At 49.8% G+C, this 22476-nt stretch overlaps 1 protein-coding gene across 27 annotated transcripts in view; it reads right to left on the bottom strand.

The window, feature by feature from the left end:
• ATP2B2 (ATPase plasma membrane Ca2+ transporting 2) overlaps positions 1-22476 on the bottom strand; it is a 371725-nt gene that overhangs the window by 80375 nt on the left and 268874 nt on the right. For all 27 annotated transcript variants that reach the window (XM_084989467.1, XM_084989474.1, XM_084989470.1 and 24 more), the window contains one exon: positions 5649-5846. In XM_084989467.1, coding sequence (XP_084845593.1) covers positions 5649-5846 — 198 coding nt within the window. The remainder of the gene's footprint in view (positions 1-5648; positions 5847-22476) is intronic.

Raw genomic sequence — 22476 nt, forward strand, 5'->3', positions numbered from 1 at the left:
GAATGGAGCCAGGAGCCCCACATTTCAGGGGGCATCCAGCTGGACTTCAGAACCACAGGAAGATGGGAGGAGAGCATCTAGGGTGCTCCTCAACCACTGTGAATGACACCAGTGAAGTCCCTCAAACCGGGAAACTCAGGTGACCCTTGCTAAGCAGAAATCCTGCACATGGAGATGCGTTGTCTGGGACTTGGGGGAAATGACTGCAGGTACAGAGCCCAGTGCTTCTCCTGGTGGGACTTTGGTTTTCCCCACCGCTGCCACATACTCTACAAGTGGGAAGGCTGTTCTTTCCCTCTTGTGTGCTTCATCAGTGTCCCCCCACTCCAATTAATTACTGGAAGGTTCAGGACACTTAGAGACAGCCCAGGACAATGGAAAGCTTTTGGGTCCTGGAATTAGAAAGACCTGGCTTCACATCCAGGCTTTGCTGTGTGATCCTGGCCAAGTGACTTGGCTTTTCTGAGCCTCACTTGGGACAGCTGTAAAATGGGATGACCCCAGGGACTCTGTAAGCCCAAGGCTTCGTAAGGGCCCAGCAGGTGGTAGGTACATGATAGACATTGGTTCTCTCCCCGATTTTCATGAGCTACTCTCCTTGGACTGGCTTCTGGGAGCCAAGGGCATGGTAGCTGAGTGGGTCCACACCCTGTTCCCTTTATCCCCAGCCACACCTGCTGCCTCTGCTGACTTAATACCAAGGAATCCTCTGCGCCCTTGAGGGCACTTGCTTGGCCAGCAAAAGCCCATTAGCTTTTATCTCCCTTTGAGTTGCTTTATACATTGTGGTGAACCTATGTCAGGTGCGTAGATATTTAAAATTGTTATATCTTCTTCTTGGATTGATCCTTTGATCATTATGTAATGACCTTCTTTGTCCCTTAAAATATTCTTAATTTTAAAGTCTATTTTGTCTGATATGAGTATTGCTACTCCAGCTTTCTTTTGATCCCTGTTCACATGAAATATTTTCTTCCATCCTCTCACTTTCACTTTGTATGTGTCCCTGGAAGTGAAGTGGGTCTCTTGAAGACAGCATATATCTGGGTCTTGTTTTTGTATCCATTCAGCCAGTCTAAGTCTTTTGGTTGGGGCGTTTAGTCCATTAACATTTAAGGTAATTATTGATATGTATGTTTTTATTGCCATTTTATTAATTGCTTTGGATTTGTTTTTGTTGCTCTTTTTTCTTCCCTTCTTCTCTTGTTCTCTCCTCTTCTGGTTTGATGACTATCTTTAGTGTTGTATTTGAGTTGATTTTTCTTATTTGTTTGTGTATCAATTGTAGATTTGTGGTTTGCAGTTATTCTGAAGGTTTTTTTTTTTTTTTTTTTTTTTTTGTCTTTTTGCCTTTTCTAGGGCCTCTCCCGTGGCATATGGAGGTTCCCAGGCTAGGGGTCGAATTGGAGCTGTAGTTTCTGGTCTATGCCAGAGCCACAGCAATGCAGGATCCAAGCCGCGTCTGCAACCTACACCATAGCTCACGGCAACACCGGATCTTTAACCCACTGAGCGAGGCCAGGGATTGAACCCGCAACCTCATGGTTCCCACTGTGCCACGATGGGAACTCCTATTCTGAAGTTTTGATATGAGTCTATATACATATGAGATTGTTTTAAGTTGTTGGTCTCTTAATTGCAAGTGCATCTCCAGTGTCCTGCATTTGTACCCACCTTTTCTCATGATTTCTGATTTTGGTGGCATAGTCGTGTGTGGATGATAGCTTTTATCTCCTTTTGAGAACAGTCTGATGATTACATGGTGCCTTGGCATGACAAGGAAGTAGGCGTGCAGATTGCTTTAGCTGCCAGGAGCCACCAGACCCTGAGGACAACTCCGGTGGTCTTGGTGCAATTAGGGGAAGAGCTGAGGAAGGGGAAGGAAGAGGGACATGGGAAGGTCCTGCTGAAGCAGGGACAGGATCTGGAGGTTGTGACCACAGGGTCTGGGGAAACTGCAGCTGCCCTCCGGACCCATGGTTTTCTAGGGTGTGGCCACGCACTGTCTGTGTGACTTTGGGGAACCCATGTGGCCTCTCTGGGCCCCTCTGGGCTTCATGAGTAAAGTGGGCAGGCTCCTTCCTAGGTGGTTTACCAGGGCCTGGCATTGGGAAAGGACTCTCAAACTGGTCAAGTCACAAATGCTTTCTAAGCACTCACCCTGTGCCTGTCACTCTGCTGGCAGTCTGACACTAGGGGAGCTGTTACAGGCAGGGAGTTGGGAGCACAGGGTACACTAATCTTAGTCCTGCCATGAACATGTCATCTCACCTCTGACAAGTGTCTGGAGGTTTCTGAGCCACGAAAGCAAACGGGGAAGGGCTATGGGTGCTGCGTGGCAGTCTAGAGCCTTTCAGCCCATCACCAGCATCTTTTTATACATAACTGATGCAGCCTGAGCCTGACACAGCAGGGGCTATCCAGGCAACATGGAAGGTCCAGTGTTCTGAGCTCAGGCCGGGGCCTGGGTGTCAGGGAGGTGTAAGTTGTCACAAAGTGCAGGATCTTCACTCTGTGGGGCTGGAATGTGCGCAGCTGCCCTGATCAACCCAGAGTGTGGCCTGAGTGAGTGTCTCAGCTGCAGGAAGTGGGGGGCAGTAGAAAGAACCAGAAGACTTGGGTTTAAAAATCTAGCCATACTGGAGTTCCTGCTGAGGCTCAGTGGTAACAAATTGGACTAGTATCCATAAGCTTGCGAGTTCGATCCCTGGCCTCGTTCAGTGCGTTGGCGATCTAGCATTACCATGAACTGTGGTATTGGTTGCAGATGTGACTCAGATCTGGCATTGCTATGGCTGTGGCATAGGCCAGCAGCTGTAGCTTGGATTCAACCCCTAGCCTGGGAACTTCTATATGCTGCAGGTGTGGACCTAAGGAAAAAAAAAATCTAGCCCTACATGCTGTGTGACCTTAGGTAAGTGGTTGCCCTCTCTGGGTCTCGGCTGCCACCTAAGATGCAGGGGATCCCAGCCCTTTGTGTGCAGGGCTGTGGGGAGGCCCCTTCTGGCACCCCTGGGAGTCTGATCCATGCTCCCACCACACCCCCTCTACCACTTGCCCTCTGAGTTCTAATCTTGCACTGAATTGGGTCACACGAGGTCACTTATCTGGGTGGTACTGACTCAACTCAGTCCCTTTCTGAGTAAATGTAGCCCAGGGATAGGAAGGAGGGCTCGGAAGCCAGAACGCCTTGGCCCAAGTCATGGTTCTGTCACTTCCCAGAATCTGACCTAGCAAGTCATGTACCATCTCGGGGCCTCAGTTTCCTGGTAATAACAGCACCTGCCCACAGGGTTGTTGTGAGGGTCAAGTGAGGATCAAATTAACTTTTACTCTAAAAGCTCCCAGCTAGTGGTGGCTCTAAACATAGTAAGAATTACCCTTCTTATTATGCTTTTGTGAGTTGCACACTTAGCTTGGTTCAAGGCTTATGCAAGTAGCCATGGGCCATCTTCTCCTAGTTTTCTATAAAACTTCTGCAAAGAATGCTGCCTGTTTGGCATTGCTTGTGATGACGTAAGTGAAAGTTCATCCTAGAATTCATTGTTAGGGGACATGCTCACTTCCTCAAGAGCTACCTTTCCTCCTTGTGCTTTTTTTTTTTTTTTTGGTCTTTTTAGGGGCACACCTGTGGCAAATGGAGGTTCCCAGGCTATGGGTCTAATCAGAGCTGTAGCCGTCGGCCTACACCACAGCCAGCACAACACCAGTTCCGAGCCTCGTCTGAGACCTACACCACAGCTCACAGCAACGCCAGCTCCTTAACCCACCGAGAGAGGCCAGGGATTGAACCCTCAAACTTCATGGTTCCTAGTTGGATTCGTTAACCACTGCACCTTGATGGGAACTCCCCTTTCCTCCTTGTTGATAACTGGACCTATGCAAATCATCCTCATTCACTTTCTGCCTTGGCTGCCATGAAGTTTAAAGTCAAATTTAAATCTCCATCGTGGAAATAAATTTATTTGCTCTGGATCCTCTTTGGAAAGAGGTCATGCAGAAAAAAAATCAGCTAGTAATATTATGTATAACATTGAGGTAGTTGGCCAGATAGACTTGGTTATTGAGTGACTCAGGAAAGTCTGGCTTGGGAGCGGGTGGGGTGACATCTGTTCAAGGAACCTCAGAGACCACCTCCTCATTTGGGGAAATAAAGGCCATAAGGGTAATTTCTTTCTTTCTTTTTTCTTTTTTTTTTTTTTTTTTGTCTTTTTGCCTTTTCTAGGGCCGCTCCCGCAGCATATGGAAGTTCCCAGTTTAGGGGTCTAATCAGAGCTGTAGCCGCCAGCCTATGCCAGAGCCATAGCAACGCGGGATCCGAGCTGAGTCTGCGACCTACATGGCAACGCTGGATCCTTAACGCACTGAGCAAAGCTAAGGATCCAACCCGCAACCTCATGGTTCCTAGTCAGATTCGTTAACTACTGAGCCACGACGGGAACTCCTTTTTTTTTTTTTTTCCCATAAGGGTAATGTCTTATATGCTATTCACTTTTTATTTGCTTGCCTGAAGCACTGAACCTAGTAGAATTATCTATTTACGCAGCACGTTCGTTGGGAAATGTCTCATCATAATTAATAACAAAGGAAAGTGTTTACAATATCCTACTAGTGAAAAATCAGATTATAAAAATCTAACAACAAAACAACGTATCTTATGTGATCCCACCAATGCCATGGTGTGTGTATGTATCTGCTTGCCTATCTATCTGTCTGTGTATTCACGGGTAGAGTGATACAGGTCGAAAAGACTTTGCCATCATAAAGGAAAGGTGTCACTGCGCTGGTGAAGCCCTAGCCCTTGGCTGGGGCTCAGTTTCTGGAATGAAAGGAGGTGAACCTGATTTGGCCTGTGGGCTGAAGTTTGCAATCCCTGTTCCAGAATGTCAGGTGTATAGACCTCTGACATTACAGTGGATTTTTTCATAGTTGCAGGCCTCAAAGAGCCAATGACTTTGGGGTTCTGAGAAGCTCAGTGCCGGAGCTGAAACAGGGTCCCTCAGAAGCTGGAGCCCCCGGAGGGCAGATCCAAGAATGGAGCTGGCGCACTTCAGAGTGTGAATACAGCCCACCGCTGAGCGACTCAGGGCTCGCCCTCAGATATGAGAGTGAGGAGCCCTCAGACAGCACCCCAGAAAGAAGTTCAGGGTCACCTGCCCTTGGGCTCCAACAAAGAGAACCAGAGTCTCTCTGGGAGTGACCTGGGCAGCAGTGTTTTTAACAAGCCCTACTGCAAAACCTGGGGACTCTTCCTTAGCTGGGTGACCTCGAGCAAGTTAAGGCACTTCTCTGTGCCTTGGATTCTTCATCTTTAAAATGGGCATAACCAGGGCCCCTACCTCATGGCGTTATTAGGAGGACAGCATCTCAGCTCAGAGCTTGGCTTACTGTAAGTGCTCAATAAACCTAACTACACTCTGACCATTGTTGGTCCAATCCCTGCAATTCACACATGGGAAAACTGGGGCAGGGGGCTCTTGGCACCTGGGGTCTGGCTCAGTCACTCATTGGCTGTGGATGAGGCCCTGCCCCTTGGGCCTCAGTTTTCTCACTTGGAGTGTGTGATGCCTGGGAGCCCCGGTGCCCTCCGGTGTGGCCTGGCATGCATGTTGCAGGGCAGGAAGAGGGGGTCCCAGCGGCCATCTTACCTTCGTTGTTCTCGCCGGGTGGGTGGTAGAAGGAGAGCCCCAGGGAGATGATGGCCGCGATTTCTAGGATGATCAGTGTCACGTCTTGCAGCGCTTCCCACACGAGCTGCAGGAAGGTTTTTGGCTTTTTTGGAGGTATGAAGTTTTGTCCAAAAATCTGCTTTCTCTTTTCCAAGTCTGGAGCAGTGCCCGGCAAACCTGTGGACAGAGTGCAGAGAGGTTGGCCTGGGGGCCCAGGAGAGAGACACACATTCGGGAATCAGGAATCGTCCTGAATGGGGCAGCCACATGATGGAGGGAGGAAAGACAGGGAGAGGGGAAAGCAAGGCAGCAGCCTGGCAGCCACCACCCTGGAGCCCAGCGCCCAGTGCTTGCTTCGGCCCAGAGGATCTTCTGAATAGCATCACTTAGTGTGTTGGGGTTGGAGGCCTGGAGCCTTCTGCTATGACAGTTATGGGGTCTCACAGTCTCCTATCTAATACCATAGATAACCTATCATATCACGGCTTCTGGAACTCCAGCAGTCTCTAGTTCATTTGCTCATTCATCCAGTTATTCCTTTGGCCTGTGCTTCTTAAGCCTTTGCTGCAGGCCTGGCCCAGCGTGGGTACTGGGGGTCCAGGGGGAGGGGAGGGCATCTCGTGAAGGGAAGAGCCCCGCGCTCAGGGATGTCTGAGCTCAGTGGTCCTGGGAGTCTCAGAGTCTGCGGTTCAGGGGCACGGGAGACGGGCATACCCTCCGTCTGGGGTTCGAGGTGCTGAGCCTCTGCTGATGCTGACAGTGAGATGTCCGCCTATAGCCTCCAAGAGCCAGGCTGGCTGAGACCTCACGGGAGATCCCAGGGAGGGTTGTTCCCAGGGAGATTCCATGGGAAAGCGCTGGAGATCCCATGTCTTGCCTGCGCAGCGGGAGGGCAGGAGCCTGAGCTTGGTTGTGCCCATTTCACAGATAGGGAGACAGGGCCTTTGTGAGGCCCAGGTGTGGCCTTAGATTCAGCTCCTGGGACCTGAGAACCCAGGCTGGCCCTGTTCCAAGCACATGGAAGGCTGCCACCATCCTCTTGTGCTGTGGAGCCACTGGGATCTCCATATACAGAGTAAGCAGGCATGATGTACTCAGGGACTGCAGGGGGTTCCTTGTCTTCCTTCCTTCGTCCAATTCTACCCACAGACAATGTCTGAAATTCTTCCACTTGGGATTCACTCCTTTAACTAAAAGCTCCAATCCCTTTAGACTTCCTGGGAGGGGGAAGCCATCATCAGTTCTGGATACCTTGTTGTGAATGAGTTGCAGGTCTTTTCCTGGAAGTGGGTTTTAAGGAGGGCCTCTGAAGAAGGGGCTAGGCATGGTCAACATTGGCCAGCCAGTTCCTTTCTCTGAGCCTCAGTTTCCCCATCTTGACAACAGGAGAGTCCAATAGAATGGGTGGACCCTGAAGATCCCATGGTTTTCAAGGTCTATAGGCCCTGAAGTGGTCCTGCTGGGGTCTGTTCACATGCTGGGGCTCCTCATGAGGTTTGGAGCAGACAAAGGCTTCACTAAGAAGAAGCTTGCACCTCCCAGGCTCCTCCTGATTGATTTAAAGACAGATGAACCTCTGAAAGGCCTGAGGATCTGTGATTCAAACATTTGGAGTCTTCTGTGTGACCAGTTGAAAAGGTGGGTGTTCTCCAGGCCAGGGGATCTGGCCACAGCTCCGGGGTTCTGTCATGTGGAGAGTCACAGGCCCCACATTGAGATCCTGGGTCCTGGGATAGAGCCCAGGGCATGGCTTGCAAATTTGAATAGCTGTGGGACTGGGCAGATTTTGTGAACGAGGGAAGTAGGTGGGTGGGAGGCAATAGGAAGTAGTGGGGACTGGGGCAAAGGAAAGAATCTTCAGCCCTGCTAAAGGAGGCAGATGCTTCTCAGCTCCTGTGGGAAAACGTGGGCCCAGTGTGGTAGACTCTTCAGTCTTCTAAGAGAAGCTGGACATTGGAATGTGATGTAAATTTTTCCCATTAAAAAAAAAAAATCCTAAAGCCAAATACAACACAGACAAAAGCTGGATTTAGTCCCGAGGTGGCTAGTTTGAGACCAAGCACCAAAAACTCAGGCGGGGCTTGGAGTCAGATGTCACAGGTTCAAATCCCAGCTCGGAGTGACTCTGGGTAAGTGCATTTACTGCTCAGGGCCTCATTTACTGCTCAGTTTCCTGTTCTGTAAAACGTGGGCAGTGGCAGGGCTTCCTTCACAGCGGTGAGACAGGGCTGCAGCAGGCTGCCTTGTGTAAGGTGCACAGTGCTGTGTGGGCCACTGGTGAGGATCTCGGGTGGTTGGGGATAATTAATCACCACCTCCTGGAAGAGGACGTTTTTGGATGATGGGATTTTGAGAAGATGGCGAAGGGAAAAGTCAAGGCAAGAAGAGACGCAGTGGAAGGACCATGTGACTGCACGTGAGCTCTCTCTCTCTCTGGACCTCAGTTTCCCCATGTGTGACATGAAGGAGAGCCGTGGCTGAAGGCTGGGGACTGATGCCTCTGATACCTTATATCCAAAGACAGTGGTTTTGATGACCTGCAAGGGGGGCAGCCCACCTGGTCCAGCCCACCTGTCACCCCCTTCCCAGGGGCAGAAACTCACAATATCCTTGCCTTCTGGCTGAGGATGATGGTGCCTATTTTGGGAGCAGAAACAATCCAGGCTGGTATGAGAGATGACTGGTGTTGGAGATTCAATTTAGATTAAAGGGCATCTCACCATTTAGTATATTAAAAAATAAAACACCGTGTCAAATATCGCTGCTCAAAGCCAGCAAAGACCTTGAAAATTCAGAAACACAAATGGCTGGAATTGATGTCAGAGGCCATGTGGAGCTTGGGGTTCTTTTTGTGTAAGTGGCAGAGGAAGGAGCACTGGGTGAGGTTTGTGGGTGCACTGGAGAAAAACTCAGTTTTCTCATCAGTGAAATGGGAACAAAGTAAGCTGGAGGCTGTGGTGAGCCACGCACAGAGGAATGGGTGGGAAAGCTCCCTGTGAACTGTGAAGGCAACTTAAGTGTGTCTTCGTGGTAAAAAAAATCACCGCAGGACATGTCCAGAATCTTCTACAGGAGTCAGCATTTGTGTTCTATTAATGAAAACATCTCCTTGTCCTTTTCTGATAACTTCTGTCAATCACCAACACATTTACTGGACATCCCTCCTATGCCAGGTTTTGGCCCTTGGGGTCAAGTGCTGACTGACACCCACCCTTTGCTGCCACAATCTTCTGGACACTGAGTCCACCCCACCCTACAAGAGGCTGTCTGTGCCAGTGCACAGCAGGCCCTCAGGAAACCTCCCTCCCTCACCTGCCTCACTGGACCAGACATGGGGATGCGGATGCTGAAGCCACCCAGAGGCCCCTGCACACACAGACGGCCATGTGGCACCTGTAACAGCCTTTTAGCAAGCCAGAGCTCGACACCATGTCTTTGAGAAGACAGTCCACGCCATGGGCATCCCTGTGGTTGGCAACTGCATCCTGCTGGGCAGTAAGTTCAGAACAGACTTTTTTTTTTTTTTTTTTTTTTTTTTTTTTTTTTTTTTTTTTTTTGCTTTTTAGGACCACATCTGTGGCGTATGGAGGTTCCCAGGCTAGGGGATGAATTGGAGCTACAGCAGCTGGACTATACCATAGGCATAACAATGCGGATCCAAGCCGTGTCTCCGAACTACACCATGGCTCACGGCAACGCCGGATCCTTAACTCATTAGCGAGGCCAGGGATAGAACTCACAACCTTGTGGTTCCTAGTTGGATTCGTTTCCACTGCACCGTGATAGTAACTCCTCAGAACAGACTTGATGGCTCTCATGTCGCACGTCTGGCAGGCTGTACAGCACCTGACATTCACAATCACATCAGGTGATGGTCCCTGAGTGGCAGGATACGGGGTGAGAGGTTTCTCTGATATGTCACGGCCCTGGGAGGGGGGGAATCTCTCATAATCACAGGTGATGACATGGAGGCAGCATTTATTGGTTCATGGGCTCTAACACAGACCTGGCATCCAGCCAAACATAGTGCTGGCAGGTGTGGCACACAGCTGTGGACACGGCATTTGATGCTGGCATGAACGCACAAAATCATAGTCTCAGCTAGTTTCTCAGTAACATGTAGACTCGGTGCCACTAGTTTATGTGAGCACACATGGACATGGCACAAAATGGGATCAGCCAGTTGTGAGCACCACAGACACAGTGTCCCTCTCATCATCATGACACATGTGGACTTAAATTTCTCTGCTGATTTAAATCCATCACTTGTCTTTTTCTCCAAGTGTGGCTGTGTTTCTACCCTTATCTCCACTGTATGAATTGCTGGACCCCTGAAACTTTCAGCTTATGGTTCCAGAATTTCTTTCAGGCAGGGAAGTGGGTGTTGGGGTGGGGGGTGGGAGTAGATGGTGGGGATCTGGTTGGAAGGTGGGGAGCCAGGGGCTCCTCTGGAAGCTGTGAAGATATCAATTATCTGCATCAAAGACTGAGGGGAGGGGGCGTCCAGCGGAGGTGAAGGCCCCAAATAGGGTTGTCAAATAAAATACAAGATGACTAGTTAAATTTGAATTTCAGATATACAGTAAACAATGTTTTAGTATAAGTTATGTGCCTATAATATTAGAAACATACTAATAAAAATTATCTTTACCTGTAATTCAAATTTCACTAGATGTCCTATATTTTTCTGTGTTAAATATAGGCACCCCTACCTTTAAAGTTATCCCCCTGCCCCAGTCCTTCCCCGAGTCCCCCCGTTGTTGGAGCAGGACTATCCTGTGGCCAGCCAGTCTCATCCTCCCATTTGACAGGTCGGAAAATTGAGGCCCAGAGATGGGGAAGTGACTTGGCCCAGATACAGTGATTCAGCTCTAGAGCTGGGGCTGGATTCCTGACTCCTGGCCCAGGCCCTTTTCACCAAGGGAGGGAGTTCTCATCTCATTCAAATGAGCATCACATGAGCTTTAAAAAATTGAGCCTTCTTGCACATTTCATATTCTCTGTCAACCTAATTTAAGAGATTTGATTCAGACTGTCCTGAAGTGACTTCCTAGGAGCACTTATCTCATCCCCTTGGGAAAAAGGAAGGCCAGAAAAGCCATTTTTCTCTCTCTCTGCAAAGGGTCTTGATGGCTGGATGCAAGCATCTGAGACATCATCATGAGAAGAACTTCCCCATCTGTCCAGGAGGGGGCGCTCTGCAGAGCGGCAGCTTTCAGAAGCAGAGCTTCCAGTCTCAACCCTGCCGCTTACTGAGACCTTGCAAAGTGGTAACCCCTCTTGGAATGTTCAGTCTCCTCATCTGCAAATTGGGCAGAGGGACAATCCTCTGCTCTGCCTGCTGGGGTGAAGATGACAGGAGGTGCTATATGGGAAGTAGGTGCCCCGAATCTGGGCAGAAAACTCTTTGAACTCAAATGCTACCCTGTCATGGCATTGCCCACAGTAGTAGAGCATTCATGTCTTTTCGCTGTTCTTTGACCTGGAGTGACCCCTTTAGTGATGCAGGACTGATCGCTGCCCCCCTGTCCTGTTCCCCCTACTACCCTGGGGCTGAAGAGGGGCACTAAATGCACATGTAAGTGCTCTCAGATGATCATCACTTTACACGTGGCTTGTATTCACCTGTCCTGACGTTCTATAAGATGAGGATTATAAACTCCATCTCATGGATGGAGAAACAGGCTCAGAGAGGTAGCGTGACTTGCTCAGGGTCACGCAACTAAAGCTGGGGATGTGAACCCAGGTCTCTGAAGCTCCAAAGCTGTACAATTTCCACACTGTGCCTGGACACTTCTTTCAGGGCCCAGCACCGAAAAGTGGACAACTCCATCGTGCTCCTTGTTCTTGAGACGGCCTTTAGCTATAAACAGAGACTTGGCAATAGACAAGAGCTAGCTCCTGGGATGCCAAGCACCTGAAGAAGATGGGAAAACTTAGTCACAGGTAGTGTGTTGCTAAATATTTGTGTTGTCCCTGCGGTGTGCGTTCCTTCATTAGCATAAATAAAAGTCTTATGTTTTGAAAGGAAAAAAACCCCACCAGCCCTTCAAAAGCTACAACATTTGCAGAAGAAGGCATTTCTGTCTTTGGAAAGCGAGTGGGCTAAATAAACTGTGGTGTGTTCAGTCCATAAAATACTACGCAACAGTTACAAAAAATGCAGTGCAGGTGTATGTACTAACCTAGAAGGCTCTCCAAGACAAACTGAGAGAAAAAAGCAAGTTGCAGAGCAATGTGTATAGTTTGACTTTTAGATAAAACAGTTCACGTTTTCTATGGGTACATATATGCGTAATTGTGTAACAAAGGGTCTGTACGGATCTTTTCCAAATCCATGAAGGTAGAACATCTGGGAAGGAAAAGGGAGCTCTGATGGGTTGCAGTGGTCAAGGGGATTTCAGCTTTGAATGAAATATTTTGGCTTTAACCAGGAGGATGTATTTATATTTTATTTGAATGATTCAAAGTTTCATTTAAAGGGGGAAATTAGGAGTTCCTGTCATGGCGCAGTGGTTAACGAATCCGACTAGGAACCCTGCCCTTGCTCAGTGGGTTAATGATCCGGCGTTGCCGTGAGCTGTGGTGTAGGTTGCAGACGCGGCTCGGATCCCGCATTGCTGTGGCTCTGGCGTAGGCCGGTGGCTACAGCTCTGATTCAACCCCTAGCCTGAGAACCTCCATATGCCGCGAGAGCGGCCCAAGAAATAGCAACAACAACAACAAAAAGACAAAAAAAAAAAAAAAAAAAAAGGGGGGGGGAAATCAATATGTACTGTGAGAAAATACAGGTTTATTTCTACAGAACCTTTGGATGTGCACTTGGGGACAAATATTCCTGGGTTAAAATCTGGGCTTTTATCACTAACTGTGTGTACCTCTGTTCAAAGAAATACTTACTACAGATGCAACCACTCCCCTTTACAGGCTGCACATTAATCCAGGAGGACTTTGGTAGCCATCTCCCTGCTGCCATCCTCAATCTATTCCCCACCTAGAGGTCAGAGGGATGTTTTAAAAGTGTCGAGTGGGCATTGCCATGGCTGTGGTGTAGGCTGCAGCTACAGCTCTGATTTGACCCCTAACCTGGGAACCTCCATATGCTGCAGGTGTGGCCCTAAGAAGAAAAGAAGACAAAAAAAAAAAAAAAAGGATCAAGTGCGCTGTGTGAATGTCAGGCCTTTGCTGAAGATGCTCCAGGGGCTTCCGGTGCACAGAGAAAAGCCACTCTCCTTGCCAAGATCTGGAAGGCCCTGTACAGTGGGGCCCCTGCTTGCATCTTAAGTCTTATTGCCCCCTCCCACTCTAATGCTCCAGTGCTACCAGTCTCTTTAGTGTGGCTTCAATACAAGTGCTCTCCTGCCTCAGAGTCTTTGCACATGCTGTTCCCTCTGCCTGGTATGCTCCCCCCGCCTCCCCTTTTCATCCAAATTGGCTGAACCTCCTCCCCCACAGGCTGGGCTCCCTTTTGAATGTTTTCATAACTCACTTAACACACCTTTCATGTTTATCATTATTTGAATAATTAATAATGGAATTGGTTTTTCTTTTCTTCTTTGCTTTTTTGCTTTTTAGGGCTGCATGTACGGCATATGGAGGTTCCCAGGCTAGGGGTTGAATCAGAGCTGCACTTTCCAGCCTACACCACAGCCACAGCAATGCAGGATCTGAGCCATGTCTGTGACCCACACCACAGCTCATGGCAATGCTGGATCCTTAGCCCACTGAGCAAGGCCAGGGATCGAACCTTCATCCTCGTGGATACTAGTTGGGCTTGTTACCACTGAGCCACAACAGGAACTCCCAGAATTGGTTTTTCTTAATGTTGGACTCCCCCTCACTCAAAGGACTCTGAGGGCAGGGACTGTACCTGCCTTGGTCTGATACACAGGAGCTGTTCACGAATCATGTGCACAGGAAGACAGGAGGTGTGGAGGTCACACCGCTCATCTCCAAAGCAGTGTCTGTTCTGATGTATTTTTAGTCTGAGGATGGGGTGGGGGTGGTACAGGGGGACACTCGGGGTCTCCTCTGTGTCCAAGGCCATGGCCTGCTCTGTTGTTCTTGCTGACAGGAGGGGTTGTTTAGTCAGACCCCGGCCTCCAAAGGGAGTTGTTGAGGAAACACTCATCTCTAGCCTCAGCCGCACCCTGGGGCGCCCCTCACACTTTGCACTTAGGTGCCCGAAGTTCCTGGGGGAAACAGCCAGCGAGATTCTACATCTGACAGAAACGCCAGGGAGGGAAGGAGAGGCCTTTACTTCTGCCATGGCAGCCCCTCCCACTCCTCAGAAAGGCAGCTTCGTGGAGGATCAGGAGGCATCTCTTAGAAACAAATTCTCCCTCAGGATGAAAGAATTATTGGGGGGACAGGAAAGAGGGGAGGGGGGAGGGGATGGAGGTGTGACAACTATGGAACAAATCACAAACCCATGAAGACCCTAGAAAAGAGAGAGCAACTCCCTTGCAAGAGTTGTTTTAGGAAGCGGGTCCTCATCCCTGACCTTGTTTGGGCCTTGAGACTCTGCAAAGCGTGTATTAAGAGGTCTGTGTCACAGATGATGAAACTGTGGTTCACAGAGGTTCAGGGATGGACCGAAGTTCACATACTGAAACCTCAAAACAGTGACGACACTCTTGGTTTCCCTGTGACATCTCTTTGTTAGCCCCGTTTTACAGATGGGGAAACGGAGGCATGGAGACATCAAAGGCTGGAGAGGCATTATGAACAGCCCCATTTTATGGATGAGGAAACTGAGGCACAGAGAGGAGAGAAAGTTATCCCCAAGGTGAACCCTCCCACCGCTTTCTTTTTTGGCTTTTTAGGGCCGCACCTGCAGCATACGGAGGTTCCCAGGCTAGGGGTTGAATCAGAGCTGCAGCCGCTGGCCTACGCCACAGCCACAGCAACGCAGGATGCGAGCCTCATCTGTGGCCTACACTTCAGCTCACAGCAATGCAGGATCCTCAACCCACTGAGTGAGGCCAGGGATCGAACCCAAGTCCTCATGGATACTAGTCAGATTCGTTTCCACTGAGCCACAACGGGAACTCCCCAAGGCGAACCCTTGAGAGCACCGCGATTTTTGCTCTAGATCATCCACGCCAACACATTCCCTCCTTCAAGAGGAATGTTTCAGAGCCTTGAACCCTGACATGCTCCTTGTACCTGGGTCACATGGAAGGTTCTGATCACCTGGGAGGCTGTATAGCTGGAGGCTTAAGGAGTCTGTGGACCCAAGTTGGAATCCTAGTTCTGTCACTTTCTAGCTGTATGACCTTAAACAAGTTCCATAAACAATCGTGGACCTCAGTTTCCTTATCTGTTCAAGGGGGATGACTGGTACCTATTTCCTCAGGTAATGCCCATAATGCACTCAGCACAGCACTCGGTGCAGGGAAATACCTCGATGAACAGAAATCACCATCTGCTAAGGAGCTGTGACATTTGTGTGCCCAGGGCCATAGTGCCTTGGTTCCCCATGGCTCCAAGCTGCAGCCATGGTGGGGAGCTCTGGAGCACCCTGGCCACACCCTCCCCATGCCCACCAAGTCTGATCTCTGCCTCAGGGCTCTTCCTGCAGCTGGGTGTTCACTATGTGCTCCCAAGCAGGGACCCCAGAAGTGCCAGGAGTTGCCCAGACCACACCTGGCAGGAGCTGGGAGTCAGGATAGATGCTCCAGCCTGGCATCCTTGGAAAGACAATTCTGAGATGCACCCCATGCATTCCCTGCGAAGGGCAGCAGGACTGAACCCCAGTCGGCTACAGCAATAACCAGATCCCCAGCACACGTCCTATTGGCATTTCTCTCACTTCTGAGATGATTCCCCAATGATCCAACTGCACCCCATTCTTGACTCCTGCTCTTCTTTGGGGGAACCCAAACAAGGACAGGTCAGTGGGCAGAGAGTATGTGACAAAACCCTGGGGTATGGTGTCCCATCTTGATTATCCTCCAATCACTGGCCCTGTGGCCTTGCTGGGACTCTGCTTCCCCTCAACTGAGGTGCCTGGATTAGCCCTCCCTAAGGGCCCTTTGGCTCAAAAATTCTGAGGTCCTCCTGCATTCATCTCTTGTAACATATCACTCATTCATAAAGCCACTAAGCTTTTATGAGGGGCCTTCTAACGCTGCTGGGTCAGCCTGTGGCCTTGCCTCCAGAGGAGGAACTTCCAGCCAAGAGAGGGGTGAACCTGCTATGGTGGGGGCATAAGGGTACCAGGGCGCCTCACTGACCATGTCACTTTGGTGGCAAACCTCGTCTCTTGCTCTGCTTGGCCGTATTCGCCTGTCTGCCTGCCCTTCCAGCCTTCATCTCCTGGTGGTGGAGTGGTCATAGCACCTTATTCAAGAAGCCACCCCTGACTTGCTCCACCCCGATCTAAAGGCCCCTCTACACTGCTCGTCCGCCATGGAAGTTATGGAGTGGTGTCTTAACTGACTCCTGGAAGGCAAGGCCTGTGCCATTTCATTTTGCGTCCTTGGTTATGGCTGGCAGACAGGAACCCCTAGCTATGTGTTTGTGGAGGGAAGGGAGAGAGAGGGGAAAGTGAGGGTGGCGGGAAGAAGAGGGGGTCACTGGCTGTGACAACAGCTGGGACTATAATGCTCAATCATAGCATATACACGCAACCCTCAGGTTAGATCACTCGTCCTCTCTGTCGTCAAGGCAACACTTAGTGTTGACTCTGTGCCAGGTTCTGTGCTAACTGTGCTCACATCTATAAACGCATTTCATCCTCCGAGTGGCCCCTTGCGGGAGATCCCATCACCATCCCATTTTACACACAACTAGGACGGGACAGAGCTAGAATGGAGCCCAGGGAAGATGGCTCAAGTCCTATTCTGAACTAGTACATGTGTGGCCTTTTTGTTCACTCAGGAAACTGTGACTGGGCACCTCCCGGCGCCAGCACCCCACCAAGCACTGGCCAGACATTTCTGAGCAGAAATGTCACTTCCCATTGGCGGCCTAGCTGTGCAGTGCTGTGGCCATCCACTGCCTTAAAGTCTTCTGGGGGCACGTGAGACGGGTCCTCTGTCAGGAACTGTGTGGTCATAATCTGCAACAACTAAAAGTGACTCTGGCTGTTCCATTTTCCATGGGTATGTGGCCTGGGGCAAGTCACCACCTTCTCTGGGCCTCCTGGGCTACAGAATGGGGACAGCCTGCAGACCCCAGAAAACTGATGATGAGAGGGTAAAGTAAGGAATGCCTGGCTCCCAGTGCTTGGCATAGACTGGGCACTGATAATTACCCTCTAGTTGTACTAGATAAAGGACTTCCACTCCTTAAGGCCAATAGCCTTGTGATGATGCTCCATGGAGGAGGAAGCTTGGAGCCACGGCTGTGGCATAGGCCAGGGGCTACAGCTCCAATTCGGCCACTTGCCTGGGAACTTCCATATGCCATGGGTGTGGCTCTAAAAAGCAAAAAACTGGGGATGTGGATAGCACCTCCCTCACAGCTTGTGGCGAGGATACGATGAGTTCATGTTTGTTAATGTTAGAACAGTGTTTGGGACATGGTAAAAGTGCCGGCCACTATTAGGGTCATAAAGGGCTTTCCTTCCATATTGGGATAGGTCCCTCTCTTTATTTTTCCTTTGGACCTGAACCCAGTTAATGTTTGAAATTGTCACCATCTCTTGCTTGCACTTTGTTTTTTTTCCCCCTCATTGTGAGTCTCTGGGGCTCTCCTGCCTGGTGGGAGAGTCTGGGTCTTGGCTGGGAGGTTACAGAGCTGCAAGGGTGGGTGGACCTGCCACTTCTGACTAGGAAGGATCATCACCCCCACCACTCACTGGGTCACACCTGGTTGCCTAGCAACCAGTAATGCATATCTCTGCCCCCGCTTGCAATTATATGGGGAAACGAAATGTTCTCCATGAACCCTCAAATCACATTCTATTGCGTTCGGTTCAGCCCGAGGCCCAGCAACAAAACCAAAAGGAACAGAACAAAGCAGCAAGGCCTTTGGGGGGCAGGGCACTGTGCTAGGAGGCTGGGGCTGGGCTTCTGGCCCTGCCAATCCCAGCTGGCTGGGCGATGTGGAGACCCTCACTCAGGTCTGGGTTCAAAAAGTAGCTCTGTCACCTCCTTACTGGCTGAGTCATACCTCCTCTTAGTGCCTCTGTCTCTCCTCATCTCCTGGAGTGAGAATCTGGTACATGCTTTGCAGGGCCTGCTGAACATGGTCTGTTCTCAGCTCCAGTGGCCACCTCACTTGAGCAGAAACCCTACAGCTCCCTCTTGGACTTTCCCTGAGGCCCCCTGCTCCGAGTCTTTGCCCCCACTCCCACACCTATTCTACAGGGCAGCCTCCCTTGTATTCTCCAGGACCTCCGTGCCTCCTGAGCTCAGGATCCCAGAAGATTGATTGTTCTGTTATTCCTCCCCTGGACCTTGCTTATTTCCTCCACAGCCCTTATTACAATGGGCTCTACTATTTTCCCACTGGCTTCTGTTCCTGCCACCCACACTCAAATGCAAGCTCCCCAAGGGCAGTGGCAGTTTTGTTCTGTTTACTGCTGTATCTAACCCCAGGGCCTAGAACTATGTCTAGCACATAGTAAATGCTCAAGAAACACCTACTGAATGAATGAATGAATGAACAAATGAAAGGGCTTTTCCAATGCCTGGTGCTTAGTAGGTGCTCGGGAGCCTTCTCATCTTTTTTGTTTCACTTCAGGCTTTTCTGCAAAGGGGGTGGCAGATACCCTTATACCCCGTAGTGCTTGGTCATGCAACTACTGGAGGCAATTCTTTCTTAGATATTTATAGCAAAAGGTAAAAATATCCATTAACTGAGAAACATGCTAGCATTAACTCATCACCCCTGGCACTTTTCAGGGACAAAGGTTCAGGACACAGCTGACGTGTCCCAAGAGGCTCTGAATTTAAACCCACAAAACAGGGAGAGGAAAAAACATCTAAGATCTGAGGGCAGCTAGAATATACTCTAGAGTGGGGGTTGGGACAGGTGGGCCTGGATTTGGATGTCACCTTGCAACCTGTTGGCAAGTGACCTTGGCACATTGTGCCTCAGTTTCCTCACCTGTGAAATGGTGATAATACTGAAAAGAGATGCCATACATAAAAGGCAAGTGCTCCCCTTCCCCCCAGCGTAGTGCTCAGACTTAAACCTCCGGCTGGGAGTCACCGCAACCCCGAGGGTGGTCTCCTTCAGCCTCCCTCACAGTGGCTGCCCTCCTCTGTTACTCCGCCGAGGCCGGAAACACGGCTGGCTCTCCAAGAAGGTAATTGTTAGGACAATTTAGGAAACCTTTGGGGCAAAAGAAAAGCTGGCAGTTCCAGATCAAACAGCCAGCTGTCCCGGGAGCCCGTTGTCAGAACATCAGAGGGACGGTTTTGCAGCCCGGCTTCACATTAACTGCTGCAGTCAAAAAACGGATTATTCCAAACCCTGGTGTTCACTCACTCAACACTTTCTCCTCGTCTGGGTAATTAGATCTCCCAGGACTTCAAGAGGATGCTGGTGGCTTCATGCCAGCTCATGCGTCCTTGAGGCTGGCAAGGGGACAGCAGGACATGCACCTAGGTTAGTCAGATCACAGCCCCTCCCAGACTGACACCCTTCTCTGGGACCCGACCTCTAAGTGGGGATGAAAGGGACCTATCTTTTCACTTATAGAAACAGTGGGAATACAGGGAAACTGGCCTGGGGCATGTATGGGGAGGTTGTGGAGACATTGCTGGTAGTTTTGGCCAGGGATAGATTCCTTGATATGTTTGTGGTCCCCAAGCTGAGCTGGCTGTGGGTTTTGGTCAGGAGGAGGCAGACTAGGGAGCCCTCAACACGCTCGCTCATGCACACATATGTTGGTGTTACCCATGTTTTCATTCATGTAGAATCCCTGCAAGGTGCTGAGGTTTTGAAGCAAGTAAGACTGCCCTTACCCTCAGTAAGCATAAAATCCAAAAGTCTAGGACAGTGCCTGCCCATTCACCAGATAGGCTATAGCTGCCTCTCTCAAGTGGAAGGAACTTGGGAACTTTAGCTCTTTAGGTGTTGAGCCAAAATGTGGTAATTTACAAAGCTACCCTCTGTGCTCTACAGTTTGCCTCTGCAGGGACTTCCTTCTTTCCTTCCTTCCTTCCACCCTCCCTTCCTCCCTTCCTTCTTCTCTGTTTCTGTCTCTCTCTCTCCCTCCTCCCCCACTTTCTTTTTTTATGGCCTCACCTGTGGCATATGGAAGTTTCCAGGCAACAGACTGAGTCCAAGCCACAGCTGCAAACTGCACTGCAGCTGTGGCAATGCCAGATCCTTTTAAGCCAATGTGCCAGGCCAGGGATTGAACCAGTGCCTCTTAAGTAGCCTGAGCCACTGCAGTCTGATTATTAACTCACTGCACTACAGCAGGAACTCTTTCTTTCTTTCTTTCTTTCTTTTTTTTTTTTAACTGCCATGAGGCTTGCCCAGGATTTCTCCATATGCCTCTTTCTCTGGCATGGGCACAGTTTGGTGACCACTTTTTCTCACTGAATACTCAGTGGCTTCTTGGGACTCAGCCTCTCCCAGCTGACAGTTGCAGTTCCTAAAAGACTAGGGGGCTCTTTTTCTGACACTGTGATTTCTACAAACACACCCAGCAAGGAAAGAGGTGGGAGAAGGGGCATAGGGCTAGGAAAGTGAGGAGACCCGAGGACAAGTCTCGGCTGTTACTCACTTGCTGTGTCATCCACGCAAGCCCTCTCTGAGTCTCAGTTTACTTATTATAAAATGGGAGGCTGAAAATGCTTGCCTCCCAGGGCAGCCATGATATCAAGAAAGATCATGAAGGTCACAGAGGCTGGCAGAGTACCTGGAAGAGCCCACAAAACGGACATAGGGCACCTGAAAACACCAGAGAACAGGAGCCCCACCAGAATTCACCCTCAGTTAATCATGGCAAGCAATTCTCAGGCAGCTGGCATGTCAGTTGAGTCTCACTTTCAATGTTATCTCCACAGGGAAGCCCTCCTCCACTGCCCATCTAAGTTGCCCATCTCCCTACTCACCTTCAAACCCCTTATCCACCTGATATTTTCTTGTTCATTTATTTGTTTTTGCATTTTTGGCTGGACTCCTATAAGCTTGGTCAGGGTAGGATCTTTGTTCACTGTTGTATCCCCAGCACCAGGACACCATCTAGCATCAAGCCAGTGCTCAATAAATGCTTCATTAAAGGATGGATGAGTTAATAAGTGAATTCAGTGCTTTTCAACTAGTGTGAGACATACCCCACCAGAGGATGTGTCCCAATTCAGCAGGGTGAGGGGTAGTAAGGGGCAGAGCATTTAGAGTTTCAACATTATAATTATTATCACTTATTTTCAGTTACAATCTTTAATTTACTCTAGAATCCCGAATGGCATTAACAGAGGGCCAAGCTCAGTAGCTTTAAAGAAAACTGTGTGTTTCTATGGGCTGGTGACTTCCATTTCCTGTGGGCCTGGTAGCCTGCCCTTAAGGACCCTGCCACAGGGTGTGGCTGGACCATGCCAGGCCTGCAGGCCACAGTGAGAGGTTTAGATTCCAATAGCAGTGGGAGACAGCGGGGTTTTGAGTACATGCTGAATCATACTTCAGTTTACTCTGGCCACTGCGGGGAGGAGAGCTTGGAGGAGGAAAGGATGAAAAAGGGAGGGGCTTATACATCCATTATTCACACAACTCTGTCATAGGCATATCTAAATTCACTTTTCAGATGAGGAAACTGAAGCTCAGAGAAGGCAGGTAATTCACTGAGGTCACACAGTGAGTGAGGAGAGGAGCTGCCACTGGACCCTCAGTTGGTGCTCCGTGTCCAGGCCCTGCCAAATGGCTCCAGGACTGGCAGCCTCCACCCCCTGGCTCTGGGATTCTGGGATTATCTGCTATAGTCCATGAGGCCCAGGTCCAGGGGTGCTTAAGGATGTTGCTGGCCAGAAGGAGGCAGATGAGTGAGACATGGAAATCAGGACTGAGTTCTCAGCCACCCCATTGGCAGATTAGGTGCCTGCCTGCCCCGCTTTCTGGCCCTTCTCTCTCATATTAGAGCCTGAGCTATAATGTGCTTTAGAGCAACTGAAAATTGGGGGGACGGGATTAAGATGGTGGAACAGAAGGACCGGAGCTCAACTTCTCTCCTAAAAATGACAAAATTCACAACTAAAGACTGAGCATTCTATACCCAAATGTACTGGAAACCTTAAAAAAGATATCCTACTCCAGAAGAAAAAGAGGAGGACACATCAAAGGTGGGGGGGGGCGATTTCATGATATAAACAACCCTATACCTCCTAGGTGGGAAGCTCTACAGACTGGAAACTAACTGGTTCACAGAGAGTCACCTACAGGAGTGAGAGTTCTGAGCCCCACATCAAACTCTCACATGTGGGGATCTGGCACAGGGAGAAAGAGCCCCTGGAGCATCTGGCATTGAAGGCCAGTGGGGCTTGTGCACAGGAGCTCCACGGGACTGGGGGAAACGGAGACCCCATTCTTAAAAGGCACAGAGAGACTTTCATGTGCACTGGGTCCCAGGGCAAAGCAAAGTCTCCATGGGAATCTGGGTCAAACCTGACTGCAGTTCTTGGAGGACATCCTGGGAAAACAGGGGTGAATGTGGCTTGTTGTGAGGGAAGGACATTGAAAGCAAAGCTCTCGGGAATATTCAGCAGCAGTGCCTTTCTCTGGAGGTAGCCATTTTGGGAAAATCTGGCCCCACCCATCACTCAGCTGCTGAGAAGCCCCAGGGCAAACAGCAATCCAGGTGGGATCACAGCCCCACCCCCTCAGTAAACAGGCTACCTAAAGACAC

The sequence above is a fragment of the Sus scrofa genome, chromosome 13 (genome assembly GCF_054392235.1).
Source record: "Sus scrofa isolate SSC_HxYL_T2T_F1_AM1 chromosome 13, Sscrofa_HxYL_maternal_Yorkshire_Landrace_v2.0, whole genome shotgun sequence".
Classification (NCBI taxonomy): Eukaryota; Metazoa; Chordata; class Mammalia; order Artiodactyla; family Suidae; genus Sus; species Sus scrofa.